This window comes from Panulirus ornatus, chromosome 36 (assembly GCF_036320965.1).
Source record: "Panulirus ornatus isolate Po-2019 chromosome 36, ASM3632096v1, whole genome shotgun sequence".
Taxonomy (NCBI): domain Eukaryota; kingdom Metazoa; phylum Arthropoda; class Malacostraca; order Decapoda; family Palinuridae; genus Panulirus; species Panulirus ornatus.
The window spans coordinates 17828751-17854406 of record NC_092259.1 but is presented as its reverse complement, the minus strand read 5'-3'; the positions used below and the strand labels follow the sequence as shown (position 1 = coordinate 17854406).

Below are 25656 nucleotides of genomic sequence, written 5' to 3'. Positions count from 1 at the left end.
GTTCACACTTTCCTGCTACTTTAAGTAGCCTCTGGAGAGAGATCCTAGATAACAAAAGGACTCTTTCTTAGTCCTAGGGTAATTGAAAAAAAAAAAAAAAAAATATATATATATATATATATATATATATATATATATATATATATATATATATATATATATATATATATATATATATATTTATGCATTTAGGGAATTTGAGAGAAATTCTTAATACACTATCAATTTTAATTTTAATCCATCCACGAAAAATACCAAATTTGAGCTTATAATGAGCTGGAGTAGGCAAGAAAGCATGTTCCAAATACAGTTAACAAAATATAGCCATCTGTAACATATTTTACAAGGATGACTCACATATACTTTCTATGGCTTAGTGTTTTAATTTTGAAACCTTATTTACATTTAATATTAAAAACATTAAATTGTAAATTGCTACAAACCCAGTTGAAGGTAAAATATATCATTTCATGTCCTCATCTTGTAAATAAAAATTCTAGACATTAAATATTTAGTATGGGAGTATTTAAAATGTCTTGTACATCCACAAGTAGCGAGTGTCAGTGGTGTGGTGAGTGACAACAAAAGAAAGAAAAACAATGCTTTGATTACAGCTACTTAAAAGTTAAGGAAGAATTTCTATGTGTGCATGTTCCTCACTCAATGCTTTCTGTCAAATCACCACCAAATAAAATTCTTAAAGGCCCTGATCTAGTGCCATAACCAATTCTGGTCCATGCAGTAGGTTGTTATTGTTTGCTGGAGCATTAACCTCATAGTCCAGCTGTGTTAGGTCCAACAGGTTAGGAATTGTAGTATCAGGATCCATCAGCAGAAGTGGGTCTTGCCGTCGAGTCAGCTTGACTGAACCCTCTCCTGAAAGTCCATTTGGATTGGATGCCAGTTTAAATGCAAGATGGCCAGCTTGCATTAAGGCATTTTGACTTCCAGTCACTAATCTCAGTTTGGGGTATGGCAAATGACCCTCAGCAATTTTCCCCCCACATCCAGTCAACAACTTAGGTGTCACCTTGTCCCTCGGCAGGTAAACTGACGTAGAAGTAAGGCCACTACCCCCTGGTTGGGGCTCTCCGATGACTAAACTGCCATCACTGTGTACATCCTGTATGTAATAAGAAAAGCAATAAATTTAGTCATTCACCGAAATGAAACTTTCAAACATAAAGTTAAGCAGTTTTCAATTATAAAAAGTTGACAATCTATGCATACAAACATGGTAGTGGTAGTAACAGTAGTAATAGCAGCAGTATAAGCAGTACGGTATGCCTGTGTGTGTGTATGTCTCTCTATCTATTTGTACATTAGGGAGGGGAAGTCTAATACAATCTCATATCAAATTTTCTTTGTGATGACACAAAGTTCTTAAATTTTTCTACAATTTGTTTTCTGTTTCTTCTCTCAGCTTGTTCCATTCATTCCCACTATTATCATAATAAAATATGTCCTCACTTCCTTTCTAACTTACTCTTACTCAATTTCTTGTGTTCCATCATTGACTGATTTCTACCAATTTCAAATACCTGCTTCATACTAATACTGTCAAGTCATTTAAAAAAGTTGAATGTTGTAATCATGATAATATCAATTCTCTTTCTTTTATTTTATATGGTGGCTATCCACTCTCCATGGTTCTGTACAGGTATATTCTTTGCTGTCTGCCATTAGCCTTTCTCTAACAAATCTTTGACTTTTCAAATGGGTGACTGTTTGATGAACTGTGGGTTCAATATATGCTTTATATATGATTTAAGTATTTTTGAAACATTCCTCATCCATGTACTTGAAGACAATTATGACAAAAGGAAGTGTGTAGTTTACTTCCCTTACAACTCGTCTAATATGTTGTTTTGGTGATGAGCCGGGTACTAAATCAAACAGACAGCTCCAATTAAATGCTAATTTCTGTAATTTGCTCTCCATGAGATAATAAAATAAACCTGACCTAATTTTATTCTGTCAAGTTGAATTTCATTCACTCTATGTGTGTGTAATTAACTATTTGTACTGTATGTGGAGTGAGTTTTACACTTGTAGGGCTCCATCTTTTGAATATTCTCTTCCATCATAGGACTTCTTTCGTTCATGTACACTACTTGTAGTAACTATGTCCTCAGTCATTCTTTTCCAACCATCCATCACTCATGTTATAAAAATACTTCATTACATCTATCTTGACAAGTTTCTTGCTTAACTCCATGTTGTGCCCTCTAGATGCTACATCCCCAAATCTGAAGAACTCTTCTGTATGTGTGTGTGTGCTACAAATTTGTCCTGTACAAGGACAGAGTTCTACATTCATGGGGTCCCATCTCTCAAACTTTCAAATATATATCATAAGCTTTTTAACTGTATGCTGTCCACATTCACCATATCATAACTTTTCCGAATATGTTATACTATAGGAGTACTTCTTTACATCCCTATCAGACCACCTTTGAAATTTGTCTATGTCCCCTCTTGGTGAGTGCAGCTATCCTTGTTCTTTACCAGCCATCAACCACAAAACATATTCAGGAAGGAGTCCAATCCTTCTAGCGTCTCATTTATATACATCATTAAGACCAATAGTCCTAAAACAGAGCCCTGTCACATGCCACTGACAGCCTCAATGGATTTCAAGAGGGATCCTTTGGCATGTGTTCTTTTTTCACTTCCATTACAATAATCTGTCCATCAAAATAGTATTCTCAATCCTGCTTGGAGAACCAGTTTCTTTACCAGCTTATTTGGAACAGTATCAGATACTCATCCACCCAGCCTTCTCGTTTGTCTAAAATAGAATTCTTTCATAGTTACCTGAAAGCTTTGTTGCACATGATCTCTACTTCCTGAAACTATTCTTCTTTTTCTCAGATAGTTTCCCTTTTGAAAGAAATCATTCATTTGCTTTCTGAGTATCTTTTCCAGTACTTTATAAACTGTGCCTATTAGAGAGACCATCTGTAATTATTTTCAATTATTTTTATCATTAATTTTTTTTTTTTTTTTTTTTTTTTTCAAAAGAAGGAACAGAGGGGGCCAGGTGAGGATATTCCAAAAAAGGCCCAGTCCTCTGTTCTTAACGCTACCTCGCTATCGCGGGAAATGGCGAATAGTATGAAAAAAAAAAAATCTGTAATTATTCTCTTAGTCTCCTTTCTTAACCCTTCTGGTGTGCAACTGATTTCTTTGGCCTTACCATACTGCTTAAAAGAAAAAGTATGATAATTAGTTTTTTCAGTTTATATATTGGTGTGCTATCTATCTGTCTATCTATACCTCTGATGCCCGTTCCAATTGGATCTCCCTCAAAAGGGTGGCCACAGCAATAGTCTCCATAATTAGTGAACTCTAGTGCCACTTCTTAGCCTTCAGTGCCTCACCCTTGAAAGGCCAATTGCAGAGGGCAACTCTAGTGCATTGTTCCTACTAACTACTTCCTTCTAATTCTCCTTCTGACAACTTCTACTAAAAGTTTCTACCTAATGCCTCTGCCTAAATGTTCCTTCCTATTACTTCTATCTACTGCTCCTACCATTTGGCAAGAGTTAAGTGCTGTCAAGTGTTACGTATGACAAGGAGAGATTGTATATTTGTTGACAGAATGCCAGAAGTCCATGTGTTAGTGAGGCAGAAAGAAATGAGAGCTACCTGGGTCAGATGAGTGCCTTGACAACCACTGAAGTGCTTGCTCACCAAGCAGATGTCACTAACCCCTCCCGACGCCCAGGCAGGTAATACTGGTAAAATACCTCCCGGGTCATTGGCTGCCTACCATCTACTTCAATACAATAATACTCAACCTTAGTGACACATCAGTGACACTGCAAGATTTTATTTAATGTCTGCTTGATTTGTTCCCTTTAGGTTTCATAGGTGGATTTTCATCATCATCATCATCAATATTTTGTCATTTCCATTCTCGCTGTAGTTCAGCCAACATCTTAGGTAACAGAAGACACCTGAACTAAAAGTCGCTTTGTAAGCCCCAATGACCCTGAGTTCTTTTGCTACGCCAACCAGTTAGTTTTGATCTCTGTGTAAAAGACTTCTCTGGTAGATGCTCTAATGTTTCAAGGGGTAATCTGTGATCTCTGTATGTATGTATTCTTCCGCTGTTCCATGATGAATGTATCTACTGTGTCTGCTGCAGTATTTGATATTTGTGTGTCAGAGTTATGGAGAAGTTTAATTATCTGTGTAACCCCAACGTCAATCGTACCATCAAGTTCAGTCTTCAGGTCTCCTTCAGGAAACATGTCAGGAAAACAATAACTTAACCAGTGGTAAAGGTTAAAAACATCATAAACGTCCTCTAGATGCACCAGATATAGGAAAGCGCTTTGAACAGGGCACACAAAGATGGCATCTTGTCAACTGGGGAACAGGATAATATGTAATGGAAATGAAATTGAAGGGGTATGTGCTGGGTTAAATCTGCTAACAACTGTAGTCGTCCATGCGGCGCATGAAGTACAATGATGAGTCCGCAGTACTCAAAATTACAAAAACATCAATAAGGTCAGCTAGTGAGTAATTTGGTAGATGAAAAGCAAAAAGTTCTATCTGGTCTACTGTTGGATATAGCCCTGCCTGTTCAATATTTTCAGGTGTACATGATACACTTGGTGAATCGCTAGATAAGGTGCATAACTGCCCATGTAGGTACCTTGTAGGTGACAGGCAGCCACTGAAGAAGGATGTATACTACTACTACTACTGAGGGTTAGTGATTGGCTGTCAAGTGTCATTCCCTTGGTCCAAGTAGCTGCTTTTCTTCCTGCCTCACCCACATATGGGCTGCTGGCATTCAATCCACTAACAAATGTCTTGTTATTCGTAATTGTACATGTTAGCCCTCCCTTTTGGCAGAATCTCATAAGTACTTGAAAGTACTTGTTAGCACTGTTGTCACTAGTAGGTTACTGATGTCTACAAGCAACCCCAGTGACTCATCCTTTGTCTGAGTTGCCATCTTTGGCCAGCCAGCAGAGCCTGCAATGCAAACAGAATTCAACTTATGGATATTGCTAAGCTACTAGTTACTTCCCTACCCCAACAATATTTTTGCCCTAGACCTCATCCAATCCCTTTCACTGTTAGCTTGAAGCTAGATTTCTTTAGCTATTTCCTTTTCCTCTTTTGCCATCTCACTCTTGTATAATTACTATTCATACTGTAAGGGGAGGGAGTTTTGCATATATGGGGCCCCATCTCTTGAATATTCTCTATTGTCATACAACTTTTCAATTTCTATGCTGTCTGCATTAACCATGTCTTAAATTATCTATTCCATTTATCTATCACTCATATCATAAAAGCCCTTCTTCACATCTTTCTTAACAAGTCTCTTGCTTGATTTCATGTTATGTCCTTTGGTTGCTCTATCCCTACATCTCATGAGGAACTGTCCAATGTCTACATCCTCAAGCTGTTTTAAAAGCTTAATATATATTTCAGATCATCCCTCATTCCTCTTCCTTCCAAGGTAGGCAAATTTAAGGCCACTAACCTTTCCCTAAAACTTTCTATCTTTCTTCCATACATGTTAACCATTTCCAGTGTTTGGGGAGTGGCACCAGGAAAAGACAAAGAAATGGATTCATTCACTCATCCACCTTCTAGTTGTCATGGATAATGCACCGAAACCAGAGCTCCCAATCCACAACCAGCCTCCACAGACCTTTCTGTGGTTTCTCCTAACTGGTTCACATGCCCTGGATTAGCCTATTGACATCACTTTGACCCTTGCAACCCACATCACTCCAATTCACTCTATTCTCTGTATGTGTCACATCCTCCTGCATGTTCAAAAACCTGAGCCTTCATAGCATCTTTCATTCCATCCATCCACCTCCTTGCTTCCCCTTTTTCATTTTCCTTTTCATTTCTGACATCCTTTCCTTATTTATCCTCTCTATATGGCCAAACCATTTCAGCACAGTCTCTTTAGCTCTCTCATACATACTCCTCTCAACACCACACTTCTGTTACCCTATTATTTCCGATTCAACCAATCCTCCTTAAGCCACAAACTACTCTCAAACATATTATATCCCACACATTCATCATCTTTTGTACATTGTTATCTAGGACTCATGCTTTGCATCCATTCAGAACTGATGGGACTTCTTTACCATTAAATATACCTATGTATGCCCTCAGATACACTGACATCTCTTTCCACACATTCCTCAATGCTCCCAAGACCTTTTCCCCTCACAAACCCCATGTCCCACTTCGGTTCCCATGGTTTCCTTCACTGCCATATCCACTCCCTGGCAACTAAAACACTCCACTCCAAATAACCTCTCTCTTTTCACTATTAAACCTAACTTTACTTTTCTTCACTTCCACTCTCAACTTTCTCCTTTCACACTCTCTCCCAAACTCATAAACCATCTTCTTCAGTGTCTCACTCATATCTGCCATTAACATCATATCATTAGTAAATAACAACTGACTCATCACCCAGGCCCCCCCAACCCCTATCATAAGACAAACCTACTCCTCTCTCCAAGACCCTTGCATTCACCTTCCTCACAATCACCATCTATAAACAGACTAAACAGTTATGGTAACATCACACACCCCTGCCACAGACCCACCTTCACCTTGCACCATTCATCATCCTCTCTATCTGCTCACACACATATTTTATTGATAAAAACTCCTTGCTGCTTATAAAGGCTTTTTTACCACACCATATATTTATAATACCTTCCACAGAGCATCTTTATCAACCCTATCATTTACTTTCTCTAGATCCATAAATGCCTCATACAAATCCTTCTATTTCTCTAAATACTTTTCACACATTCTTCATAGCAAACACCTGATCCACATCCTCTACCACTCCTGAAACCATATTGTTCTTCAAACACCACTCTTCCATACAATTTACCAGGTAATGTTCACTCACCAAACTTATACCTCTGTAATTCAGGCACTGATCTTTGGCCCCTTTGCCTTATACAGTGGCACTATACAGACATTCCACCAATCCTCAGGTACCTCAGCATGATCCATACATGCACTGAAAATCCTAACTAACCAATCAACAGCACAGTTATCTTTGGAAATTCAATTGCAATACCAACTACTCCAGCTGCCTTGCCACATCTCATCTTCTGCAAGGTTTTAACTACAAAAGTTGCCATGACTCTCACTATGCATACCCCCTATCCCAACTACCCTACATCAGCCTCCCTATCACCAATCATATTCAACAATCTTTCAAAGCATTCAGACTATCCCCTCTTCACTCTCATTTCTGCCTGCTACCACTTCCCAATGGCCCCTTACCTGATGTGTCCATTTGTTCTCTTGTTTACTCACTTTACCTCCTAAAACATTTATTTATTCTCCCTTAAGTTTGTTCATTCTTGTTCACCCAAAATCTCATCTGCCCTCTTTTTCAGAACCTGTACTTTCCTCTTGACCTTCTGACACTTTCTCTTGTAAATCTCCCACTCAGTCACACTCCTTCCTCATAAGTATACCCATACACCTTTTCTCTTTCACTAGCACTTCAATTGCATCATTCCAGCACTCACTACCCTTCCTCTTCTGCCCACTTCCCACTTCATACCACACACTTCTCTCACACACTGCTTCCCTAAACACCTCCCATTTCTTACTCACTCTCCTAACTTTGTTCACTCTCACCTTTTCCCATTCTACATTCATTCTCTCCTAGTATAGCCTAACTCTTCACATAAGCCTCTTTTCCAAGTTCATTTACTTTTACCATACTCTTCTAAACCACATCATTTCTTTTCCTGAAGCCTCCACAAATTTTCACCAGCTGCACATCTCAGCACATTCACATCTTTTGCAAACCTATCAGTTAGTACATAATCCAATAATGCCTGCTTACTATGTTTCCTACACCACATATAATTTTGTCTGTCCCTCTTTTTTACCAAATATTTCCAATTATCAGTTCTTCTTCAGCACATACCTTCACCTAACGAAGACCCTCAATTATACCCAAAACCGCCACATTATCCTATTTTGCTTTTAAATCATCCATCACTTATACCCAATCTCTAACATCAAAACTACTGACACTCACTCAGCTGCTCCCAAAACATTCGCCTCTCTTCATCATTCTTTTTGTGGCCATATGCATAAGCATTAATAACCTCTCGGGATCCAATTAATTTTAACACACATCAGTCTGGAGCTCACTTCCTTAGACTCTTTCACACAATCCCACAACTCTCAGTATAAGTGCTGCTCCTTATTTAGCTCTTGCTCTCATGTTAACCCCTGACTTTATCAGTAAGATACTCCCAAACTAATCATTCCCCCTTACACTTGAGCTTTGCTTCACTCAAATCTAGAACATTATGTTCCTTTCCTCAAACACACCACCTGTCTCACTTTTCTTCTCATGTTCATTACATCTAAACACAGTCAGATACCTATGCCTAAGCCACTGAGGAGGATCAGCACTCCTAGCTTTGTTTCTGATAAAAAGTTTTTTTGAAGGCAAGAAAAAACTAAAAAAAATTTCAAATTTCACTGGAAAGTACCACAATGAGGGTATACTAAATATCTGGAGCTGCTATAGTCAGTTGGTTGAAAGGACCAGTCTTCCTCTTCCTGTGACTTCTTTTTCACTCTGCTATTGCAGAATGCTTCCCTCTGGATAAATTATGTCAGATCTTATCTCTTTAGTAAGTTTGGTTTCCACTCCACCTACAATATCAGGCTTGTTTTCCCGAACTGGGTCACCGAACCCACCAAGAACTCCATTTTGTATTCCTACACATTATTTTCAATCTGAAATGTGTATCACATAACTTTCCTGACCTCTCTGATGTAGTGTTGAAGCTGTTCTACTCTCTAGCCTTCTTGTATTCTTTACCTCTCGCTTGGCTAATCATCTCTCATGAATACCCAATTATCATCCTCCTTGTGATTACTATATGCATTTTAGAAGGGGAGAGTTTTGTGCTTGTGTTGCCATCTTTTAATTTTGTGTATGTCTATCATGGCCTCATTCCTATGTGTGTACATACCTCAGCCTCAGCTGGGTACATATTTCTTAGCCCCCTCAAGTGCCTCATGGCTACAAACAAACACCATGTTAAATGTAATCATACTGAATGTTCCCTTATTTCTTGACAGAATCTACCAATAACCTAAGTTATCTCAGAAATTGCAAATGACTTGTCTGTACCCTTAAGTAGTCCTTTAATCAGTATTTCTTCCTTTGCCACTGGAATAAGATCTTCTTTCAGTTAAAAAAAAAATTCATCGATAACTTGCACTTATCTACCTCCTGCTTCACTAGCATTCTTAGTTTTGGTGCAACACACTTGTTGGCTACGTCCACGAATGTGTATGTGTGTAATAATATATTTTATAATAGTGAGCGGGGCCTAACTTCTTAACTCTCCCTACCATCACACAGCTTTATAAATTTCTGTATAGTCATAATTTACAATAGCATCTCTTAGCTTATTCCCTTCATCCACTACTGTACTTCTGAACAGTACAATGAAAGCACCCCTTATCGTCTTTTCTCTTGTCACCATTGCTCTCTCCTACAGGTTGTGGTAAGTTATTCCTTACTATTCTATCTTCAATGGTGGGTAATCTTGTGGCTAATCATCTATTGTACCTTAGCTTCCTTATTTGTGGTACTACCATCTTCACTATTAACTACCTGTTTCTTTAAGTGAGGTGACCAAATCCAAGATGCATATTACAGCTTAGGTCTAATATACACTGCAAAAAGTTTATTTATAGAGATTGACATGGCACAGGCAGAACATGCCCAAAATCAGAGCCATCTTGGGAAAAAAAAAAAAAAGAAAAGGAATGTCAAAATTAAAGAGGCTCTGCAGGTGTTTATAGTCCTGCATCCAATAGATAGGAAGTTTAGATAAAGAGAAAGAAACAAGAAAATGAAGATAATTTCACAACTTTACCGTTTGCGGAAAGAAGAATGTATCAAAAGGAATGTTTCTTAATCAATATACTTAACACTCATGCACTGATGACTAATATGTGTCATCCAAAATACTAATGATGGCATACAAAGGATGCTAATATGCATCATATGTTTTAAAAATTCATTAGAAATCAATTTTTTTTGTCTAACATAACCATTTCTGAGCTTATAGGTGCATGTTATGGTTTGAAGTGTATGCCAACTTTTCCATGCATTATCTGTCCATACCATGCATCTCAAGCTCATCACGCCTGCTCTCTCCTTGCACCTCACACTAGTAATCAAATAATTACTGATTGATATACTTGCTTCTTAATGAGATGTTGGTATATGATGTACTATATGGTGTATAAAATATCTCAGAGTAACCATCGGCATTACCAGATACCACCTGATTGTGGCTATGCCATTAGTCATCTTTGGTGAGACCATCTGTTGAAAATAGGAAGTACAGTCTCATTGAGGAAAATTCTCTCTCTAAAGGAGTCCATCATTTGCCTGCTAATAAAAGCAGCAGAGCTTTGAAGCTGCAAGGGTTCTTTCAGAGCGTGGGGTCTTGGGGTTATCTTATATCCCAGTAAAAGTGCAAATGTATCTTCACCCTCTCTGTGGATCTGTTCCTGATATGAAAATGGCCATGTCTTTAAAGCTAAAAACACTAAACTTAATGTCGATACATCTTTGTGCAAGAAGTAACATGGACGATGTGGTTGCCATCTCAGTGATCATTTTGAGACCATTAATGGCCACTTTTCAAATGCTCATAGGTACTTTCGGAGAAATGTGGGATGGTAATACTTATTTTTTCCTAGTACCTAACAAAGCATTTAAAACATGCCAGGGTAGACCTTGCAAGGACCTTGGGAAGACTTAGGGAAGAACCTTGGGAGAGCATTAGGTCAAACTTCAGAAGATATGTTGGAGGAACTGGGAAAGATCTGGCAAGGACTTGTGGAGGACTTGAGGAGGGTTTTGTAGTGAGCACCTCAGCATATTTCTTCTGTTATAGTGATGATAGTACAAGATTTATCATTTGGTGTATTTAATATCACAAAACAATGATTTGCAAACAAATACTCATAAAAAATAGCGTAAAAACAAAAACAGCATCACATATTGATAATTTTTCTCATATTTAACTGCCTTTTTCTGCATTAGTAAGGTAGCACCAGGAAACAGATGAAGAAAGATGCATTCACTCACACACACATACATATCTATATACGCACCGACATGTACATATACACATCTACATATACATATACATATATACAAATGTACATAATTATACTTACTCGCTTTCATCCATTCATAATGCCATCCTGCAGCAAACAGCACAAATGCATGAAGAAAAAGAAAAAAGATAGGATAAACATTCTCTTCTGTCCCCCACACTTGATCACTGCCCCTTGCACCAGTGAACTAACAACCCCCTCCCCCCAAATGTGCACGAGGTAGTGCTAGGAAAAGACAACAAAGGCCACTTTCGTTCACACTCAGTCTCTAGCTGTCATGTAATAATGCACCGAAACCAGAGCTCCCTTTCCACATCTAGGCCCTACAGAACTTTCCATGGTTTACCCCAGATGCTTCACATGCCCTGGTTCAATCCATTCACAGCACGTCGGCCCTGGTATACCACATCGTTCCAATTCACTCTATTCCTTGCACGCCTTTCACCCTCCTGCATGTTCAGGCCCCGATCACTCAAAATCTTTTTCACTCCATCTTTCCACCTCCTCGTTCCCTCCACCTCTAACACATACATCCTCTTTGTCAATCTTTCCTCACTCATTCTCTCCATGTGACCAAACCATTTCAAAACACCCTCTTCTAATCTCTCAACTACACTCTTTTTATTACCACACATCTCTCTTACCCTATTATTACTTACTCGATCAAACCACCTCACACCACATATCGTCCTTAAACATCCTCAAACTGTCCTCAAACTCATTTCCGGCACATCCACCCTCCTCCGCACAACTCTATCCATAGCCCACGCCTCGCAACCATATAACATTGTTGGAACCACTATTCCTTCAAACATACCCATTTTTGCTTTCCGAGATAATGTTCTCGACTTCCACACATTCTTCAATGCTCCCAGAACTTTCGCCCCCTCCCCCACCCTATGATTCACTTCCGCTTCCATGGTTCCATCTGCTGCCAAATCCACTCCCAGATATCTAAAACACTTCACTTCCTCCAGTTTTTCTCCATTCTAACTTACCTCCCAATTGACTTGTCCCTCAACCCTACTGTACCTAATAACCTTGATCTTATTCATATTCACATTTACTCTCAGCTTTCTTCTTTCACACACTTTACCAAACTCAGTCACCAGCTTCTGCAGTTTCTCAAATGAATCAGCCACCAGCGCTGTATCATCAGCAAACAACAACTGACTCACTTCCCAAGGTCTGCATCCACAACAGACTGCATACTTGCCCCCCTTTCCAAAACTCTTGCATTCACCTCCCTAACAAAACCTCCCTAACAACCCCATCCATAAACAAGTCAAACAACCATAGGGACATCACATACCCCTGCCACAAACCTACATTCACTGAGAACCAATCACTTTCCTCTCTTCCTACATGTACACATGCCCTACATCCTAAATAAAAACTTTTCACTGCTTCTAACAACTTGCCTCCCACACCATATATTCTTAATAACTTCCACAGAATATCTCTATCATATGCCTTCTCCAGATCAATAAATGCTACATACAAATCCATGAGCTTTTCTAAGTATTTCTCACATACATTCTTCAAAGCAAACACCTGATCTACACATCCTCTACCACTTCTGAAACCACACTGCTCTTCCCCAATCTGATGCTCTGTACATGCCTTCACCCTCTCAATCAATACCCTCCCATATAATTTCCCAGGAATACTCAACAAACTTATACCTCTGTAATTTGAGCACTCACTTTTATCCCCTTTCCCTTTGTACAATGGCACTATGCAAGCGTTCCGCCAATCCTCAGGCACCTCACCATGAGTCATATATACCTTACCAACCAGTCAACAATACAGTCACCCCCTTTTTTAATAAATTCCACTGCAGTACCATCCAAACCCGCAGCCTTGCCGGCTTTCATCTTCCGCAAAGCTTTTACTACCTCTTCCCTGTTTATCAAATCACTTTCCCTAACCCCCTCACTTTGCACGCCACCCCGACCAAAACACCCTATATCTGCCACTCTATCATCAAACACATTCAACAAACCTTCAAAATACTCACTCCAACTCCTTCTCACATCACCACTACTTGTTATCACCGCCCCATTAGCCCCCTTCACTGAAGTTCCCATTGATTCCCTTGTCTTATGCACTTTATTTACCTCCTTCCAAAACATCTTTTTATTCTCCCTAAAATTCAATGATACTCTCTCACCCCAACTCTCATTTGCCCTCTTTTTCACCTCTTGCACCTTTCTCTTGACCTCCTGCCTCTTTCTCTTATACATCTCCCATTCATTTGCATCATTTCCCTGCAAAAATCGTCCAAATGCCACTCTCTTCTCTTTCACTAATAATCTTACTTCTTCATCCCACCACTCACTACCCTTTCTAATCTGCCCACCTCCCACGCTTTTGCTCAAGCCATCACTGCTTCCCTAAATACATCCCATTCCTCCTTCACTCCCCTTACTTCCTTTGTTCTCACCTTTTTCCATTCTGTACTCAGTCTCTCCTGGTACTTCCTCACACAAGTCACCTTCCCAAGCTCACTTACTCTCACCACTCTTTTCACCCCAACATTCTCTCTTCTTTTCTGAAAACCTCTACAAATCTTCACCTTCGCCTCCACAAGATAATGATCAGACATCCCTCGAGTTGCACCTCTCAGCACATTAACATCCAAAAGTCTCTCTTTCGCATGCCTATCAATAACACCTAATTCAATAACACTCTCTGGCCATCTCTCCTACTTACATACATATACTTATGTATATCTCTCTTTTTAAACCAGGTATTCCCAATCACCAGTCCTTATTCAGCACATAAATCTACAAGCTCTTCACCATTTCCATTTACAACACTGAACACCCCATGTACACCAATTATTCCCTCAACTGCCACATTACTCACCTTTGCATTCAAATCACCCATCACTATAACCCGGTCTCATGCATCAAAACTACTAACACACTCACTCAGTTGCTCCCAAAACACTTGCCTCTCATGATCATTCTTCTCATGCCCAGGTGCATATGCACCAATAATCACCCATCTCTCTCCATCCACTTTCAGTTTTACCCATATACTTTCTTACACTCTATCACATACTCCCATCACTCTTGTTTCAGGAGTAGTGCTACTCCTTCCCTTGCTTTTGTCCTCTCACTAACTCCTGACTTTACTCCCAAGACATTCCCAAACCACTCTTTCCCTTTACCCTTGAGCTTCGTTTCACTCAGAGCCAAAACATCCAGGTTCCTTTCCTCAAACATATCTCTCCTTTTCCACATAGAAAGAATACTTCCCACGTATTCCCTGCGTGTCGTAGAAGGCGAATAAAAGGGAAGGGAGCAGGGGGCTGGAAATCCTCCCCTCTCGTTTTTTTTTTCTTTTTTAAATTTTCCAAAGGAAGGAACAGAGAGGGCGGCCGGGTGAGGATGTTCCCTCAGGGGCCCAGTCCTCTGCTCTTAATGCTACCTCGCTATTGCGGGAAATGGCGAATAATATGAAAAAAAAAAATATATATATATATATATATATATATATATATATATATATTTTTTTTTTTTTTTTTTTTTTTTTTTTTTTTTTATACTTTGTCGCTGTCTCCCGCGTTTGCGAGGTAGCGCAAGGAAACAGACGAAAGAAATGGCCCAACCCCCCCCCCCATACACATGTACATACACACGTCCACACACGCAAATATACATACCTACACAGCTTTCTATGGTTTACCCCAGACGCTTCACATGCTTTGCTTCAATCCACTGACAGCACGTCAACCCCTGTATACCACATGACTCCAATTCACTCTATTTCTTGCCCTCCTTTCACCCTCCTGCATGTTCAGGCCCCGATCACACAAAATCTTTTTCACTCCATCTTTCCACCTCCAATTTGGTCTCCCTCTTCTCCTCGTTCCCTCCACCTCCGACACATATATCCTCTTGGTCAATCTCTCCTCACTCATTCTCTCCATGTGCCCAAACCATTTCAAAACACCCTCTTCTGCTCTCTCAACCACGCTCTTTTTATTTCCACACATCTCTCTTACCCTTACGTTACTTACTCGATCAAACCACCTCACACCACACATTGTCCTCAAACATCTCATTTCCAGCACATCCATCCTCCTGCGCACATCTCTATCCATAGCCCACGCCTCGCAACCATACAACATTGTTGGAACCACTATTCCCTCAAACATACCCATTTTTGCTTTCCGAGATAATGTTCTCGACTTCCACACATTTTTCAAGGCTCCCAAAATTTTCGCCCCCTCCCCCACCCTATGATCCACTTCCGCTTCCATGGTTCCATCCGCTGACAGATCCACTCCCAGATATCTAAAACACTTCACTTCCTCCAGTTTTTCTCCATTCAAACTCACGTGTTAATTGACAGGCGCGCGAAAGAGAGACTTTTGGATGTTAATGTGCTGAGAGGTGCAACTGGAGGGATGTCTGATCATTACCTTGTGGAGGCTAAGGTGAAGATTTGTATGGGTTTTCATAAAAGAAGAGTGAATGTTGGGGTGAAGAGGGTGGTGAGAGTAAGTGAGCTTGGGAAGGAGACTTGTGTGAGGAAGTACCAGGAGAGACTCAGTACAGAATGGAAAAAGTTGAGAACAGTGGAAGTAAGGGGAGTGGGGGAGGAATGGGATGTATTTAGGGAATCAGTGATGGATTGCACAAAAGATGCTTGTGGCATGAGAAGAGTGGGAGGTGGGTTGATTAGAAAGGGTAGTGAGTGGTGGGATGAAGAAGTAAGATTATTAGTAAAAGAGAAGAGAAAGGCATTTGGACGATTTTTGCAGGGAAAAAATGCAACTGAGTGGGAGATGTATAAAAGAAAGAGACAGGAGGTCAAGAGAAAGGTGCAAGAGGTGAAAAAGAGGGCAAATGAGAGTTGGGGTGAGAGAGTATCATTAAATTTTAGGGAGAATAAAAAGATGTTCTGGAAGGTTAATAAAGTGCGTAAGACAAGGGAGCAAATGGGAACTTCAGTGAAGGGGGCAAATGGGGAGGTGATAACAAGTAGTGGTGATGTGAGAAGGAGATGGAGTGAGTATTTTGAAGGTTTGTTGAATGTGTTTGATGATAGAGAGGCAGATATAGGGTGTTTTGGTCGAGGTGGTGTGCAAAGTGAGAGGGTTAGGGAAAATGATTTGGTAAACAGAGAAGAGGTAGTAAAAGCTTTGCGGAAGATGAAAGCCGGCAAGGCAGCAGGTTTGGATGGTATTGCAGTGGAATTTATTAAAAAAGGGGGTGACTGTATTGTTGACTGGTTGGTAAGGTTATTTAATGTATGTATGACTCATGGTGAGGTGCCTGAGGATTGGCGGAATGTGTGCATAGTGCCATTGTACAAAAGCAAAGGGGATAAGAGTGAGTGCTCAAATTACAGAGGTATAAGTTTGTTGAGTATTCCTGGTAAATTATATGGGAGGGTATTGATTGAGAGGGTGAAGGCATGTACAGAGCATCAGATTGGGGAAGAGCAGTGTGGTTTCAGAAGTGGTAGAGGATGTGTGGATCAGGTGTTTGCTTTGAAGAATGTATGTGAGAAATACTTAGAAAAGCAAATGGATTTGTATGTAGCATTTATGGATCTGGAGATGGCATATGATAGAGTTGATAGAGATGCTCTGTGGAAGGTATTAAGAATATATGGTGTGGGAGGCAAGTTGTTAGAAGCAGTGAAAAGTTTTTATCGAGGATGTAAGGCATGTGTACGTGTAGGAAGAGAGGAAAGTGATTGGTTCTCTGTGAATGTAGGTTTGCGGCAGGGGTGTGTGATGTCTCCATGGTTGTTTAATTTGTTTATGGATGGGGTTGTTAGGGAGGTGAATGCAAGAGTTTTGGAAAGAAGGGCAAGTATGAAGTCTGTTGTGGATGAGAGAGCTTGGGAAGTGAGTCAGTTGTTGCTTGCTGATGATACAGCGCTGGTGGCTGATTCATGTGAGAAACTGCAGAAGCTGGTGACTGAGTTTGGTAAAGTGTGTGAAAGAAGAAAGTTAAGAGTAAATGTGAATAAGAGCAAGGTTATTAGGTACAGTAGGGTTGAGGGTCAAGTCAACTGGGAGGTAAGTTTGAATGGAGAAAAACTGGAGGAAGTAAAGTGTTTTAGATATCTGGGAGTGGATCTGGCAGTGGATGGAACCATGGAAGCAGAAGTGTATCATAGGGTGGGGGAGGGGGCGAAAATCCTGGGAGCTTTGTAGAATGTGTGGAAGTCGAAAACATTATCTCGGGAAGCAAAAATGGGTATGTTTGAAGGAATAATGGTTCCAACAATGTTGTATGGTTGCGAGGCGTGGGCTATGGATAGAGTTGTGCGCAGGAGGGTGGATGTGCTGGAAATGAGATGTTTGAGGACAATGTGTGGTGTGAGGTGGTTTGATCAAGTAAGTAACGTAAGGGTAAGAGAGATGTGTGGAAATAAAAAGAGCGTGGTTGAGAGAGCAGAAGAGGGTGTTTTGAAATGGTTTGGGCACATGGAGAGAATGAGTGAGGAAAGATTGACCAAGAGGATATATGTGTTGGAGGTGGAGGGAACGAGGAGAAGTGGGAGACCAAATTGGAGGTGGAAAGATGGAGTGAAAAAGATTTTGTGTGATCGGGGCCTGAACATGCAAGAGGGTGAAAGGAGGGCAAGGAATAGAGTGAATTGGATCGATGTGGTATACCGGGGTTGACGTGCTGTCAGTGGATTGAATCAGGGCATGTGAAGCGTCTGGGGTAAACCATGGAAAGCTGTGTAAGTATGTATATTTGCGTGTGTGGACGTGTATGTATATACATGTGTATGGTGGGTGGGTTGGGCCATTTCTTTCGTCTGTTTCCTTGTGCTACCTCGCAAACGCGGGAGACAGCGACAAAGAAAAAAAAATAGAAAAAAATATATATATATATATATATATATATATATATATATATATATATATATATATATATATATATATATATATATATACATATTCATTTATTTATTTTGCTTTGTCGCTGTCTCCCGCATTAGCGAGGAAGCGCAAGGAAACAGACGAAAGAATGGCCCAACCCACCCACATACACATGTATATACATACACGTCTACACACGCAAATATACATACCTATACATCTCAATGTATACATATATATACACACACAGACATATACTTATATACACATGTACATAATTCATACTGTCTGCCTTTATCCATCCCCATGGCCACCCCGCCATACATGAAATAACAACCCTCTCCCCCCCACATGTGTGCGAGGTAGCGCTAGGAAAAGACAACAAAGGCCACATTTGTTCACACTCAGTCTCTAGCTGTCATGTATGATGCACTGAAACCACAGCTCCCTTTCCACATCCAGGCCCCACAGAACTTTGCATGGCTTACCCCAGATGCTTCACATGCCCTGGTTCAATCCATTGACAGCACGTCGACCCCGGTATAACACATCGTTCCAATTCACTCTATTCCTTGCATGCCTTTGGCTCTCCTGCATGTTCAGGCCCTGATCACTCAAAATCTTTTTCACTTCATCTTTCCACCTCCAATTTGGTCTCCCACTTCTCGTTCCCTCCACGTCTGACACATATCCTCTTGGTATATCTTTCCTCACTCATTCTCTCCATGTGACCAAACCATTTCAAAACACCCTCTTCTGCTCTCTCAATCACACTCTTTCTATTACCACACATCTCTCTTACCTTATTATTACTTACTAGATCAAACCATCTCACACCACATACTGTCCTCATACATCTCATTTCCAGCACATCCACCCTCCTCCGCATAACTCTATCTATAGCCCAAGCCTCGCAACCATATAACATCGTTGGAACCCCTATTCCTTCATACATACCCATATTAATCATTATTCTTTGTCGCTGTCTCCTGCGTTAGCAAGGTAGCACAAAGAAACAGACAAAAGAATGGCCCAACCTACCCATATACACATGTATAAACATACACGTCCACACACGCACATATACATACCTATACATCTCAACGTATACATATATATACTACACAGACATATACATATATACACATGTACATAATTCATACTGTCTGCCCTTATTCATTTCTGTCGCCACTTCACCACACATGAAATGACAACCCCCTTCCCCCGCATGTGTGCGAGGTAGCGCTAGGAAAAGACAACAAAGGTCACATTCGTTCACACTCAGTCTCTAGCTGTCATGTATAATGCACCAAAACCACAGCTCCCTTTCCACACCCAGGCCCCACAAAACTTTCCATGGTTTACCCCAGACGCTTCACATGCCCTGGTTCAATCCACTGACAGCAAGTCAACCCCAGTATACCACATCGTTCCAATTTACTCTATTCCTTGCATACCTTTCACCCTCCTGCATGTTCAGGCCCAGATCACTCAAAATCTTTTTCACTCCATCTTTCCACCTCCAATTTGGTCTCCCACTTCTCGTTCCCTCCACCTCTAACACATATATCCTCTTTGTCAATCTTTCCTCACTCATTCTCTCCATGTGACCAAATCATTTCAAAACACTCTCTTTTGCTCTCTCAACCACACTCTTTTTATTACCACATATCTCTCTTACCCTTTCATTATTTACTCAATCAAACCACCTCACACCACAATTGTCCTTAGACATCTCATTTCCAACACATTCACCCTCCTCCGCACAAGTCTATCTATAGCCCACACCTTGCAACCATATAAAATTGTTGGAACGACCATTCCTTCAAACATACCCATTTTTGCTTTCCGAGATAATGTTCTCACCTTCCATACATTTTTCAATGCTCCTAGAATGTTCGCCCCCTCCCCCACCCAGTGAGTCACTTCCACTTCCATGGTTCCATTCGCTGCCAAATCCACTCCCAGATATCTAAACCACTTCACCTCCAGCCTTGAGAAACCAGAAGAGGGTGTGTCAAAATGGTTTGGATACATGGAGAAAATGAGTGAGGAAAGACTGACAAAGGATATATGTGTCAGAGGTGGAGGGAAGATGAAGAAGCGGGAGACCAATTGGAGGTGGAAAGGTCTTTGGGGCCTGGATGTGGAAAGGGAAATGGGGTTTCTTTGCAGTACAAATGACAGCTAGAGACAGAGAGTGAAAGAATGTGCCTTTTTGTTTTTTCCTGGCACTATCTCGCAGGAGGAAGGGGGGAATACTGTTTCCTGTGTGGAAGGGTGGCCCACACACCCACACATATGCATACCTATACATTTCAATGTATACATACATACACGTACACAGACATATACATATATACACATGTACATATTCATACTTGCTGCCTTCATCCATTCCTGTTGCCACCCCACCACACATGAAAAACAGCACCCCTCCCTCCACCCACACACACACACACACACACACACACACACACACACACACACACACACACACACACACACACAAGTGCGAGGTAGCGCTAGGAAAAGACAACAAAGGCCACATTCGTTCACACTGTCTCTAGCTGTCAAGTGTAATGAACCAAAACCACAAGTCCCTTTCCACATCCAGTCCCCACAAAACTTTCCATGGTTTACCCCAAATGTTTAACATACCCTGGTTCAATCCACTGACAGCACGTCAACCCCGCTATGCCACATCATTACAATTCACTCTATTCCTTGCACACCTTTCACCACCCTGTATCTTCAGACCGCGATCACTCAAAAATCATTTTCACTCCATCCTTCCACCTCTAATTCGGTCTCCCACTTCTCCTCGTTCCCTCCACCTCTGACCCATATATCCTCTTTGTCAATCTTTCCTCACTCATTCTCTCCACGTGACCAAACCATTTCTGCTCTCTCATCCACACTCTTTTCATTAACACACATCTCTCTTACCCTTTCATTACTTACTCGATCGAACCACCTCACACCGCATATTGTTCTCAAAAAAGGTGAAAAAGGTGAAACCAAAGGACATAAGGGGAGTGGGGGAGGAATGGGATGGCTTGCACAAAAGATGCTTGTGGCATGTGAGATGGGTAGATTAGAAAGAGTAGTGAGTGGTGAAATGAAGAAGTAAGATTATTAGTGAAAGAGAAGAGAGAGGCATTTGAATGATTTTTGCAAGGAAATAGTGCAAATGACTGGGAGATGTATAAAAGAAAGAGGCAGGAGGTCAAGAGAAAGATGCAACAGGTGAAAAAGAGGGCAAATGAGAGTTGGGGTGAGAGAGTATCATTAAATTTTAGGGAGAATAAAAGGATGTTTTGGAAGTAGGTAAATAAAGTGCGTAAGGCAAGAGAACAAATGGGAACATCAGTGAAGGGGGCTAATGGGGAGGTAATAACAAGTAGTAGTGATGTGAGAAGGAGATGGAGTATTTTGAAGGTTTGTTGAATGTGTTCGATGATAGAGTGGCAGATATAGGGTGTTTTGGTCGAGGTGGTGTGCGAAGTGAGGGTTAGGGAGAATGATTTGGTAAGCAGAGAAGAGCAAGTAAAAGCTTTGCGGAAGATGAAGGCCAGCAAGGTAGCGGGTTTGGATGGTATTGCAGTGGAATTTATTAAAAAAAAAGGGGGGTGACTGTGTTGTTAATGGACTGGTAAGGATATTTAATGTATGTATGACTAATGATGAGGTGCCTGAGGATTGGCAGAATGCATGCATAGTGCCATTGTACAAAGGGAAAAGGGATAAAGGCGAGTGTTCAAATTACAGAGGTATAAGTTTGTTGAGTATTCCTGGGAAATTATATAGGAGGGTATTGATTGAGAGGGTGAAAGCATGTACAGAACATCAGATTGGGGAAGAGGAGTGTGGTTTCAGAAGTGGTAGAGGATGTGTGGATCAGGTGTTTGCTTTGAAGAATAAATGTGAGAAATACTTAGAAAAGCAAATGGATTTGTATGTAGCATTTATGGATCTGGAGAAGGCATATGACAGAGTTGATAGAGATGCTCTATAGAAGGTATTAAGAGTATATGATGTGGGAGGCAAGTTGCTAGAAGCAGTGAAAAGTTTTTATCGAGGATGTAAGGCATGTGTACAAGTAGGAAGAGAGAAAAGTGACTGGTTCTGAGTGAATGTTGGTTTGCGGCAGGGGTGCAAGATGTCCCCATGGTAGTTTAATTAGTTTATGAAAGGGGTTGTTAGGGAGGTGAATGCAAGAGTTTTGGAGAGAGGGGCAAGTATGCAGTCTGTTGAAGATGAAAGACTTCTTGGGAAGTGAGTCAGTTGTTGTTTGTTGATGATACAGCGCTGGTGGCTGATTCGGGTGAGAAACTGCAGAAGATGGTGACTGAGTTTGGTAAAGTGTGTGAAAGAAGAAACCTGAGAGTAAATGTGAATAAGAGCAAAGTTATTAGGTTCAGTAGGGTTAAGGTACAAGTCAGTTGGAGGTAAGTTTGAATGGAGAAAGATTGGAGGAAGTGAAGTGTTTTAGATATCTGGGAGTGGATTTTGCAGCGGATGGAACCATGGAAGCGGAGGTGAGTCAGAGGGTGTGTGGCATGTGTACAAGTAGAAAGAGAGGAAAGTCATTGGTTCTCAAAGAATGTCAGTTTGTGGCAAGGGTGCACGATGTCTCCATGGTTGTTTAATTTGTTTATGGATGGGGTTGTTAGGGAGGTGAATGCAAGAGTTTTGGAAAGAGTTGCAAGTGTGCAGTCTGTTGTGGATGAGAGGGCTTGGGAAGTGAGTCAGTTGTTGTTTGCTGATGATACAATGCCCGTGGCTAATTCTGGGAAGAAAATGCAGAAGTTGGTCAGTGAGTTTGGTAAAGTGTGTGAAAGAAGAAAGCTGAGTAAATGTGAATAAGAGCAAGGTTATTAGGTACAGTTGAGTTGAGGGAGAAGTCAATTGGGAGGTAAGTTTGAATGGAGAAAAACTGGAGGAAATGAAGATTTTTAGATATCTAGGAGTGGATTTGGCAGCGGATGGAACCATGGAAGCGGAAGTGAGTCATAGGGTGGGGGAGGGGACAAAGGTTCTGGGAGCTTTGAAGAATGTGTGCAAAGCCAGAACGTTATCTCGGAGAGGAAAAATGGGTTTGTTTGAAGGAATGATGGTTCCAACAATGTTACATGGTTGTGAGGCATAGGCGATAGATAGGGTTGTGCAGAGGAGGGTGGATGTGTTGGAAATGAGATGTTTGAGGACAAAATGTGGTGTGAAGTGGTTTGATCGAGTAATTAATGAAAGGGTAAGAGAGAGGGGTGGTAATAAAAAGAGTGTGGTTGAGAGAGCAGAAGAAGGTGTATTGAAATGGTTTGGTCACAAGGAGAGAATGAGAGAGGAAAGATTGACAAAGAGGATATATGTGTCAGAGGTGGAAGGATGGAGTGAAAAAGGTTTTGTGCAATTGAGGCCTGAACACATAGGGGGTGAAAGGTGAGAAAGAAATAGAGTGAACTGGAACACTGTGGTATACTTGGGTCAATGTGCTGTCAATGGATTGAACCAGGGCATATGAAGCATTTGGGGTAAACCATGTAAAGTTCTGTGGGGCCTGGATGTGGAAAGGGAGCCTTTCACCCTTCTGCATCCTCAAGCCCCGATCACTCAAAATCTCTTTCACTCCATCTTTCCACCTCCAATTTGGTCTCCCACTTCTCCTCATTCCCTCCACCTCTGACACATATATCCTCTTTGTCAATCTTTCCTCACTACATTCTCACCATCTGACCAAACCATTCCAAAACACCCTCTTCTGCTCTCTCAACCACACTCTTTTTAGTACCACATATCTCGCTTACCCTTTCATTACTTACTCGATCAAACCACCTCACACCACATATTCTCCTCAAACATCTCATTTCCAACACATCCATCCTCCTCCGCACAACGCTATCTATAGCCCACGCCTTGCAACCATATAACATTGTTGGAAACACATTTCCTTCAAACATACCCATTTTGCTTTCTAAGATAATGTTCTTGCTTTCCACACATTTTTCAATGCTCCCAGAACTTTCACCCCCTCCCCCACGCTGTGACTCACTTCCACTTCCATAGTCCCATCCACTGCCAAATCTACTCCTAGATATCTATAACACTTCACTTCCTCCAATTTTTCTCCATTCAAACTTACCTCCCAATTGACTTTTCCCTCAACCCAACTGTACCTAATAACCTTGCTCTTATTCACTTTTACTCTCAGCTTTCTTCTTTCACACACTTTACCAAACTCAGTCACCAGCTTCTGCAGTTTCTCACACGAATCAGCCACCAGTGCTGTATCATCAGCGAACAACAACTGACTCACTTCCCAAGCCCTCTCATCCACAACAGACAGCATACTTGCCCCTCTCTCCAAAAATCTTGTATTCACCTCCCTAACAACCCAAACCATAAACAAATTAAACAACCATGGAGACATCACACACCCCTGCCGCAAACCGACATTCACTGAGAACCAATCACTTTCCTCTCTTCCTACTTGTACACATGCCGTACATCCTCGATAAAAACTTTTCACTGCTTCTAGCAACTTGCTTCCCACACCATATATTCTTAATACCTTCCAAAAAGCATCTCTATCAGCTCTATCATATGCTTTATCCAGATCCATAAATGCTACATAAAAATCCATTTGCTTTTCTAAGTATTTCTCACATACATTCTTCAAAGCAAACACTTGATCCACACATCCTCTAACACTTCTGAAACCACACTGCTCTTCCCCAATCTGATGCTTTGTGCATGCTTTCACCCTCTCAATCAATACCCTTCCATATAATTTCCCAGGAATACTCAGCAAACTTATACCTCTGCAATTTCATCACTCACCTTTATCCCCTTTGCCTTGTACAATGACACTATACATGCATTCTGCCAATCCTCAGGCACCTCAGTCATGTATACATTAAATATCCTTACCAACCGGTCAACAACACAGTCACCCCTCTTTTTAATAAATTCCACTGCAATACTAACCAAACTTGCTGCCTTGCCGGCTTCCATCTCCCGCAAAGCTTTTACTACCTCTTGTCTGTTTACCAAATCATTTTCCTTAACCCTCTCACTTCACACACGACCTCGACCAAAACACCCTATATCTGCCACTCTATCATCTAACCCATTCAACAAACCTTCAAAATACTAACTCTATCTTCTACTCACATCACCACTACATGTTATTACCTCCCCATTAGCCCCGGGGCCTTCACCGATGTTCCCATTTGTTCTCTTGTCTTAAGCACTTTATTTACCTCCTTCTAAAACATCTTTTTATTCTCCCTGAAATTCAATGACACTCTCTCATCCCAACTCTCATCTGCCCTCTTTTTCACCTCTTGCACCTTTCTCTTGACCTTCTGCTTCTTTCTTTTATATATGTCCCAGTCATTTGCACTATTTTCCAGCAAAACTCATCCAACTGCCTCTCTCTTCTCTTTCACTAATAATCTTACTTCCTCATCCCACCACTCGCTACCCTTTCTAATCTGCCCACCTCCCACGCTTCTCATGCCATAAGCATCTTTTGTGCAAACCATCACTGCTTCCCTAATACATCCCATTCCTCCCCCACTCCCCTTATG

At 40.9% G+C, this 25656-nt stretch overlaps 1 protein-coding gene across 8 annotated transcripts in view; it reads right to left on the bottom strand.

Annotated features, from left to right (window-relative positions):
• Positions 1-214: 214 nt before the first annotated feature.
• The window catches only part of LOC139760418 (uncharacterized), an 857321-nt gene continuing 831879 nt past the window's right edge, over positions 215-25656 (bottom strand). For all 8 annotated transcript variants that reach the window (XM_071683590.1, XM_071683591.1, XM_071683595.1 and 5 more), the window contains one exon: positions 215-1123. In XM_071683590.1, coding sequence (XP_071539691.1) covers positions 698-1123 — 426 coding nt within the window. In that variant the 3' untranslated portion in view covers positions 215-697. The remainder of the gene's footprint in view (positions 1124-25656) is intronic.